The sequence below is a fragment of the Berghia stephanieae genome, chromosome 3, assembly GCF_034508935.2.
Source record: "Berghia stephanieae isolate SIO BIC M18660-M18661 chromosome 3, UCSD_Bste_1.3, whole genome shotgun sequence".
Lineage (NCBI taxonomy): Eukaryota > Metazoa > Mollusca > Gastropoda > Nudibranchia > Aeolidiidae > Berghia > Berghia stephanieae.
Window position 1 is genome coordinate 104,286,442 of NC_088362.1, and position 10,234 is coordinate 104,296,675.

A 10,234-nucleotide genomic window follows, 5' to 3' on the forward strand; every position below is an offset into this window, starting at 1 on the left:
CTCCATCCTGTTTCCAATGTCTGTTTGTAAAAAAAGAAAAAATCATGCCAGCCTGGTTTATCCGAATTTCATTTAATTTCTTTCACCAATCTCACAATTCTCTCTCCATTTCTCGCATTTAGCATTTTAATCCTTTCCTTGTAACCACAGTCCAATAGTTCAGTGTAGTCAATTACGAATTTAGAATATGGAAACAATTTGAGTCATAGGTTTAGCAAATTGGATAAATGTATTCAAAAAAGGGACTATAATGCTCCCGTAATATTAATATTATTTCAATCCATCAATATTTCGTTGGGTTTTTTTTGTTCAGATATTTTACATAAATTGTCGTTATGAAACACAAGAAGCGAAGATGTGTTATAGAAGAAAACATTATAGTTTCGACCTTCTTTGAAAATAAAAGATATTGCTCTAATTATTTGTGCTTATCTGGCACTACTAGGTAACGGTATGCCAGGCAAAAGGGTTGAAATTTGTTTTCACTGGTGACAAGCATCCCTCATCCTTTTATATGGTCAAAGTTTTAACGAGGTTTGCATCAAGAACAATAGATTTGAACAAAATTTCTGTGCATATTTTTCTTATTTTATTATGTTGAATCCGAAACGCACGTTCACATCGCCTCAGTTCATGTTGTCGAGTGTTAATGATATTTCTCAGAATTTGATATTGTTGACATCACTCTCCACAAATATCGTTCACTTTACTTTCACTTACACGCCATTACTTATTTGCAGGATTGATAACCCAAATCGTCATGGGCTTGTTGTTGTAATGGAAACACCATCACACCAATGCAAAATATTGTCCATTAGAACAATGTTAAATCAAGCCTTTAATGATAATTGTGTTTGGTTATCAGACCTGCAATTGGCACCGAGGCCAAGACTTACTTACAGCACAGTAGACTCGTCTAGCCCCTAGCTAGTCTAGACGTCTAGTTTCCAGTTACTACAGACTTACACTGTTCCTCTTACACAAAATTTATTCCATTAAATTATCCAGTCTTTAGTACGTCAAATTTATTCTCCTTAACTACATCTATGATTTTGGCATTAACTTTTCTTTCAATTTTAACTCATTATATCTAGCTTCTAATTCTACTGCCAGATATTCCCAGCAAGCGACCAGCATGCTGTTGGTCCCTCAGTGATTAAGCCTAATCTGTGACGACCACATAGGCAAAATTTGTCACAGTTTTCACTGCCTATACATTCAGATAATTGACTGATTCGTGCCATATACAGCGCTATAGCCATGAAAAAATTGATGGCATGTTGGAGAGAGAAAACCTATTTTATTAGTAGTTAGTACGTAGGAGGCAGAAGGATTAACTGCAATAAATACTTCATTTTAATAAAGAAAATTGATAATAAGATTAAATAACAACTGATCATCATTCAGGTTACTCCAATTTAAGATTTATTCTTAGTATTCGTCATTTCTTTCTCATAGATGTCAACCATTTCTCTTTTATATTGACTTATTATTAATTATTAAATTAAATATTACGTATTAATATTTTTGATACACACACAAACTCACATACCATCTCTACACACATACACACAATACATCATCATCATCATCATTATCATCATCATCATCATCATCATCAATATTATTATTATTATTATTATTTTTTTTAAAAAATTATTATTATTATTATTATTATTATTATTATTATTATATATTATTATTATTATTATTATTATTATTATTATTATTATTATTGTCATCATCATCATCATCTGTGCTGTTGTTTTTCTGATGGTCAGCGTTATTGTTATTATTATCAGTATTCCTGTTACTGTATTAATGATGATGATGATGATGATGATGATGATAGAAATTCCACCACCACCACCACCATCATCATCATCATCAGCATCATCATCAACCCCACCATCATCGCCACCATCATCCTCATCTTCATCGTCATTGCCATGTCATCATCAACGTCATTATCATCATCATTATCGTTATCTCATTAATGTCCATTGAAAACAAAAAAATAAGTACTTGGAATGAAAATATTAAATAAAAAATCTTGGTTTTTATTCAGTACACAAAGAAAACAGGAAGAATAAAGAACAGGGGTTGAGTGTGCTTTGTATAATTAATTAATTGAAAGGTGTCGTTTCTGCGCTATATGCAGAAGGGAAGGGCAGACGATTACACATGTAGTACGTTTCCAGCTCTCTCAACATGTTTAGTGGCTATAATAAGTTATTGTATGTCTTACAGAATTATTTAGGTTGAATGTTCCCAAACAAGGATTTTTGTACAGATTTAGTAATATGACCTCTACAGATTTAGTAGTCTGACTCTACATAAACTGCTTTATAAAGAGTTTCGGTCAGTATTTTCTTTTAGATAATCAATTCCTATCCATGAATCCTTAAAGAGACTAGCTGCCCTCACCAACCCCACCTTTTAACTCCATTCACTCTTGCAAACACAGCTTCTTTTGAACTGATCTTTTTGTGGAAGGCAAATGATATTTCAATAAAATGCCAGATTTGATTTTTATACAGACGTGAAGGACATCATCACCATGTCTGGGAAATCGGTGTCTGTGTGGGTGAAAGCTGAACCATTCAGCTATGGTACAATCCCTGTTGCTCCTCACCCACGTCTCAACACAACTGTAAGTATTCCTCATAAATAAATGAGGAAATTGTTGGGGGGGGGGGGGGGGGGGGGGAGGTTACCTTTATTTTTTTTATCATAGTAGTTGTGTTTGGCCACATCACATCTCCACTCTTCAGTTACTATTTATCCACTCAATCAAGTCTCATTGATCAGCTTTGTGGATCCTCTCGTATCCTCCTTGTGGTTCTGTAATGACTTCTCTTATTTCTCTCAAGATCAACACTGAACATTTTTAATAATCTCGATGGTGATTTAAAAAAATAAATTCCCAGGATTTAGAGGCCATGATATTTGAAAAAGAAATCTGTGCTGTTATTGTTGATGAATTTCTACATTCTGTCTCAGTGTTTAATATGACACATGAAAAACCGTTGATGAATGAATCATTTTTATAAAAATGTCTTTTGGTTATAACATAATGGTTGTCCAGTTTGGGATCCACATTGCAACAATTAGAAAAAAAATGGTAAAGGTTCAGAAGAATGCAATGAGAGTTACAGAGGGATACTAATTCATAAGTGGTAAAACAGTTGCATATATGAAACAATTAGGGTCGTTACTTTATCATGAAGTCTGGGCTAGAAACAACTGATCTAATTTTTTAAAAAGCAAAAGCAAGAGAAAAATAAATAGTTTTTTTTTTGTTTTTTTAAATTAAGTTAGACAATTTAAATTTTACCATTTCCTTTTTTTTAATTGTAGAATATTCGAAAGATTGTCATATATTCCAAGAATAAAGGAAGTGCTGGCTTTCCGTTTCTAAGGTAATGAAGTGTGTTGATACCCTTAGGTATCAAATTGAGATATTTTATTTTTATGTTACGCCCCAAATGTTTTTTTTGTATTTTTTAATTTTTTATTTGCTATAAAAAATTTTTTAAAAATTATGATTCTATGTCAGATTTGGTCCAGCTCTTCATTTCAATTTCAATGTCAAATTTAAGTGCTATCAATTCCTCTAGATAGGAAAATGACTAAAAAGCAAAATTTTACTTTGCAGCACCATCAGTCTGGAATTCTCTCTCTGATACCAGAAGTTCACATACTATTGAAAGCGTCATGTCTGGACTAAAGACAAAATATTTTAAACTAATATTTCCTTATTGTTTCAAAACCACATACATCATATTCCATAGGATCAGCAATAATTAATAGAGCTGCAATTGTAACATTTATTTTTCTTTAAATTGAGAATATCACATGCTAAGTTCAGTGGAGATAGGTGCTCTATAAATTTTATTTATTCATATTTATTTATTTAAGAAATTAGACCAAAAGCTCACCAATAAGAATTTTGATTTATTTTTCTTCACATATTTCGTTCATTTCTTATTTGAGAAAAACCTGTTAATCTGGACCTTATTTGTCTGCAATACAAAAAAATTCCTTTTTGGGATGCAATAAAGATTTATTATTATTATTATTATTATTATTATTATTATTATTATTATTATTATTATTATTATTATTATTATTATTATTATTATTATTATTATTATTATTATTATTATTATTATTATTATTATTATATACATGTTTTAAGACCGTCTAGTTGACAAGTGATCAATTACTGCTGTTAATTTGAGCAGTCAGCTCATGCTTTAGGAAGTACTTATTTTAAAACTCCACTATTGAAATATATCCTAGATAACATAATTAATCACGTGTTGATTTTGTGGTGTTATAATGCTTTTATTTGATGATCTTATAAGATAAATAAGATTAACCAGGTTGCAAAGAAGTAGGCCTTTAGAGCCATAAGGATCATGAAGCCAGGTTTTATTCGGGTTTCGATAGCATTAAATGGATAGTAACAATTACTTGCAACCCTTGGGAGAGGATGCTAGTCTATTGTAAAGTACCTTCTGCAAAGGTCTGACAGACTCAGCAGCCCAATCACTGCTGAGTGAACAGGGATTCAGAGAGAAAAAAAATCTAGGCTACACTTAACATTATACGGGTCTTTTGCTTGCAAGGCAAGTTCTCTTTCAATTGAGCCATTGGGTCTCCCTGTCAGATGGTTAGGAATATTGTTACTCTTACAAAAGTTGGTCATTAAGATAAAGGGAGTAGATCTGACTCATGAATTAACAACACAAAATAACGTTTCGGCCTTTGGCCTTTCTCAAGTAAACACAAAATACATATATATTTATATTATTTATGAGTGTTGGTGGGTACTCGTAGGTACGAAAGTGCTCGATAATGATGGTTAGAGCTAATATAGAATACAAATTGTCACTCACATTTTTTGTGGCCGAGACGATTCGTTTCTGTATCTCTTTACACGTCCTCAGTCGGCGTAATCCTTAATAAGGATTACGCCGACTGAGGACATGTAAAGAGACACAGAAACGAATCGTCTCGGCCACAAAAAATGTGAGGGACAATTTGTATTCTGTATATTTATATTAGATTGTCACAAAAGTTGACCAATCTCATGTTATGTTGTAAGGTCGATGAGTACTATCATTTCATTATCTTCAAATTGTTTCTCTCCATTTTACAAGCTATTCTGTATGGCAACACATTGCTTGCAACAAGCTTCATCTATCTGAGGATCTAGCATGGATGTGAGTTTTTTGTTTTTTTCCTTATGTTTTTAAAATGGTCTGTAACTATTTATTTATAGTTACATTACTGGTTTTTAATGAGATGTTTTTTTTCAAAGGAGGAAATCGTATTGATAATTTTTAAAGCATAATTTCATCTCAATAGCGTTAATTATTTTTATTTCAACATAGCAAACTTGTTACATCTTTGATGGACATCTATTCACTCACACCCCAACCCTTTAGTTCTCCCCCTCTCTATACAGCAGGCATTCACATGAGCGTTTAAACCCCCCCCCCCCCCCCCCCTCCACCCCCCAAAAAAAATCAAAGTGAAAAGCAACAAAAATATGAAGGCTGACAAAATATGATGCTAAAAAATCTAAACTTTCGCCCTAAAATTCGACTGAATGAAAAATCTGCATTTCAGGCTTCCTTTTCAGTTGGAAATAGCGTCGTAATTCTTAGGGATCGAAAGAAATTGATTAAGACTTGTATATGGCTATTTGCAAAATCAATTAGAATAACAAAAATCTCCTTGTCTTGCATCAGATGGATGGAAATGTTAACGAACTGGCTACTTTATGAACTGAAAGATTTACACACAGGAAAGTTACAGCTGTTTAATTATTGTCTGCTCATGATGTAAGAGACTCTAAAAATAGCCGTTTTCATCTTGAAAATGGTATATGATTCAATACACAAAGATGTTTTTATACAACTTCTTGCTCCCGGAGCCTCTTAAATTATTTAGCAAGTGTTAAGTCTTTTTTGTTAAATTGTTCTGGTAAAAGTGCTTTCTACAGCCTCTTTTATTATTTCTCTACTGGGGTGTCAAACTTTTCCATGGATATACCCATATAATAATTATTTCTGCCATTAATTTGGTTATAAATTTTGATGTCAAACGGGAAGAATAAGATAGTAATTGTTGAAAAAAACATGAATACTGATGAACATTAACAAAACATCTTTTTTTTAAATTATGGCCAGAAAACTATATATATCAACAGATGAATCTGATCCACAATTGATCTAAAAGTTTTAAGCCCAAGACTTTTTGAATTTTTGGATTTAAGGTCTTTTGACAAATTTTTGTGTCTCCTTAATCTCTTGATACATGAAGTAAAAAAGTTTTCCATCCAAAATAAAGAAAATATGTTTTGTAACTGCCACGGCAGAGTTTTTCTATTAGGAACACAGAAAAGCCAGGGATTATAAAGTCTGCATCATTTTGCTGATTCATCATACCAGTGTATCTCCATTTTTTTTTTTGTATCCAGGTACTTTCATACTTGCAAGTTTTTCACAGAAAATCCATCACCAATTGAGTGCATTGAGAATGATGAGATTATGTCCACTATTCCAGACAAACAGGAGAGGAGTAAGTCGTTACTAAGTTTGTGTCTACATGTTGTATGGTGAAGCAGATTTAAGCCATAGATATTTGATGGAGAGAATAAGGTCTGTGGATGCTAGTTCCTGTCACAAAACTTAGCGTAGCATATCATTTTACAAGGGACCTTGCTCTGTTGTGCAGCTATATGGTCTTGTGGTACTCACCTTCAGACAGGAAGGTCCAGGGTTCAAGTTCCGCTCTGAGTGGCTCATAGTTGAGTCCTTGGAGAAGGCTCTTTATTCACATTATCTCACTGTTCACAGGTGTAAATGAGCACCTAGTTGTTAACAGTGTTGTCTCTGTCAGAAAAAAAAAAATATCGCCTAAGAGGTGTCATGTCTCGTCTTACATGGTAAGTGTTGCTCTTGGCTTTAGACCCTTGTAAAGTGCTTTGAGCATGTTTAGTGGATATTGCACTTAATAAATTTTCAAGGTTTTTTCTCATTTCATTTGATATTCATACTTCTCAATTTATTTGATGGAAAATGACAAGCTTGATGATTATATTTATGACTAAATCAGCTGATATTATTTACTTAAGTGAGACCAACCATGTCAAAACATATCGTTTGAAACCAATGATTACAATTGATTTATAAGCTTCACTTATGAAATTTGAGTTAGAATTAAATGCCTCAAAATTAAAAAAAAAATTAAATTATTTAATTCTTATCATTTTAACGTTAAACTCAAGTTTCTTTCATCTTGGTTCATTTTGACATAAAACTAGAATAGCGCATGGGTCACATATGGTGTTACTTGTGAGTGTCAAGGGTTTACTTGGTGCAACATACATAATATTATGTTACAGATACCTACAAAACGTTGATCTTTGAAAGTCCCTTTTATACTGCATATAACCTGCATCCAGCAGTGAATGTCAGCGCCTTGAAAGTCATCTGATCTACACTTGCTAATCACAATCCCTAGCAATGAAATAAGCTTTAAAAAGCTATCGGGAGTTAAATAAAATTGATAAAATAATAAAACTAAATAAGCAATGTGACAGGTGAACTTAATTAGCAATATATTCAATAATATTACCTGCTTTATTGAATTGACAATTTTAATCTTTATTGATATAAATTTGAGGTTTCAATGCAGATATTATAGCAGAATTTGCGGAGAATAATATATTCAATATAAATAAATATAAATATACTCATACGTTATATATATTACCAAAAAATAAGAATTTCATACAAGCTAAGAAAACTTTTTAAAATTTTCATTTCAGATAAGGTAATGTGTCAAAAAACAGTTAGCCTGTACAAGTTTGTCATCTATCTCTACATGCAGCAGTTGTATCGAATGTCTCTACGCACTTCACTCCAGGCTGGTGATGAGTATCCTTATTATATCAATTTGCCATAGCTGGATGTTTATCATTTTAGAAAAATGCTTTGGTTTCTTTGTAAATCATTCGAAAACCTCCCCATATATTATTCAAAACATCTTGCCAACTTGCGACAATACTTTTATGTTACAACCCATATTGTCCAACAAACAATCAAGCACTCCACTACATGTATGTAAGCACGGTATCCTCGAACAACTAGGGACATGCAAAAAATTTCAAGGAAACCGTGCATCGCCCAAACGACTTGATAGAGAGGGGAGGGGGGGGGGGGGGGTGTGTGGCTCAGCAGTATGGTCTTTGCTTCGTATCTGACAGACACCTAGTTCGATTATTCAACGTGTTATGTGGCCCTAAGCAAGCCACCTCCCCCCCTCCAGCTCAATTTGTAGCGCTGAGCAGTGATTGCCACCTGGGTTATTCCAGTCTTCCTTTGAAATAGACCCAAAGGCAAATCTCCACTTGAGGATCAATAAAGGGAACTTTATTATATATTTACTGTATTGATATGATGAGGAAGACATGACATGTTAGAAGAGGTTGCTGTGTGTGTCTTGGGGTTGGGGGGGGGGGGGGCAGCTGTATCACAACATTCATTTACTGTCGTAGCCAACCATTACCAAATCGTGGCACATGGCATTGAAATTAAAATGAAAGGCAAAGTGATGAGAATAAGCAAAGAGGCATCATTATGCGACACGGTTATGAGTGGCTTTGTGTATCCACATGTGTATCATACTGTATATACACACCTGCAATGTTGATAGATACACACATACATAACTGTAAATTTCACACACAGTAAATCATCAATGGTTGAAATCACCGGTCACATTTGAATACCCTTTACTTAATCTTTTTTTGAAACGTTGCATGGGTGAAATTAGTTTGATGAAACTGTGTACGAGGTAAAAATTAGTTTGAGGAAGGAATGAAATGATAACAAAGAATAATGAGGAACGAATTCACGACATTTGAATGAGTTTGAGGAAACCGTGCTAGACTGTACTTAGTCCAGTCATCTTTAAGAGATGTATGGCCCTTGTAAACAGATTTATCCCAGTTTCTTTAGCATCACATTGACAGCAGCAATCTCCTCCTTTGCCTGGGATGGTTATCTATTGCAAAGTACTATTTTTTTACAGGATTTCATTGAAATTTGATGACTAAATCAAGGGAGAGTGGAGAAAAAAAATGATTTTATGGATTTGAACCAGGTCGGTTTGTGTTAAAGTCAATGCTTTATCAATTGAGCTATGGGAACCTTCTGGTTAATACAGAGCAGCACCTGTACATCTGGCAAAATACATAACGCATGCACTGATTGTTTTTCTGTCCTAGCAACAAAAGATTCAGGGATTGTCTTATAGTTATAACACTCGGCTTTTAAATCTTGAAATTATAATTCGTTTTTACATAATTTTTGAAGCTAAAATTACTCCCAAAAATATCACATTTGATTGAATCCAAAGAATGATCTGGTTGGTATTTTAGGTTGTGTGTTGGCATGCCCGCGCGTGCATGTGTGTGTTTTGGTGCAAGTATGGGTGTTTTTTTTTTCTTCTGAATTTGCAATTGGTCCATGATTCTTAATCAGTAACTAACAGATGGCCAAGCACATCCAGCTCCAACAATACGTGTGAATTGGATGGAAGGTCAACGCCACGTGGTGGGACAACAAAGGTGATATGATATAGATTTGAAAAATACACTTGTATTCAAGAAAGAAAACAAAACTTTCAATGATATCATATGATATATTTATTTCAATGTTTTGTTTTTTTATGCATCCGAGTTTTAAAATGTCCTTTAAATCAATATTGTTTATTTATCCTTTGAATGATATATGTTATGATTGCATGTGCAGGTTATTTTGTTGTCTTTGTATAAGCGCTTCCGAGCACTTTTGGTGGAAAAGGGCGCTATAGAAATTATTATTTTTATTATTATTATTATTATTATTATTATTATTATTATTATTATTATTATTATTATTATTATTATTATTATTATTATTATTATTATTATTATAGTTATTATTATTATTATTATTATTATTATTATTATTATTATTATTATTATTATTATTATTATTATTATTATTATTATTATTATTATTGTTATTATTATTATTATTATTATTATTATTATTATTATTATTATTATTATTATTATTATTATTATTATCATTATTATTATTATTGTTATTCCTTCAAAAATTGGTTTGTTGTTCTTTAACATCAAATTGTATAACTTATTATATACCTA

The 10,234-nt window shown here is 32.4% G+C and overlaps 1 protein-coding gene across 1 annotated transcript in view; it reads left to right on the forward strand.

Moving 5' to 3' along the window:
* The first annotated feature begins 437 nt into the window (after positions 1 to 437).
* Positions 438 to 10,234, forward strand: part of LOC144969057 (TBCC domain-containing protein 1-like) — a 55,895-nt gene continuing 46,098 nt past the window's right edge. Inside the window, exons 1-6 of the mRNA XM_078908052.1 lie at positions 438 to 534; positions 2,541 to 2,653; positions 3,361 to 3,422; positions 5,169 to 5,231; positions 6,494 to 6,594; positions 7,847 to 7,955. Coding sequence (XP_078764178.1) covers positions 2,561 to 2,653; positions 3,361 to 3,422; positions 5,169 to 5,231; positions 6,494 to 6,594; positions 7,847 to 7,955 — 428 coding nt within the window. The 5' untranslated portion in view covers positions 438 to 534; positions 2,541 to 2,560. The remainder of the gene's footprint in view (positions 535 to 2,540; positions 2,654 to 3,360; positions 3,423 to 5,168; positions 5,232 to 6,493; positions 6,595 to 7,846; positions 7,956 to 10,234) is intronic.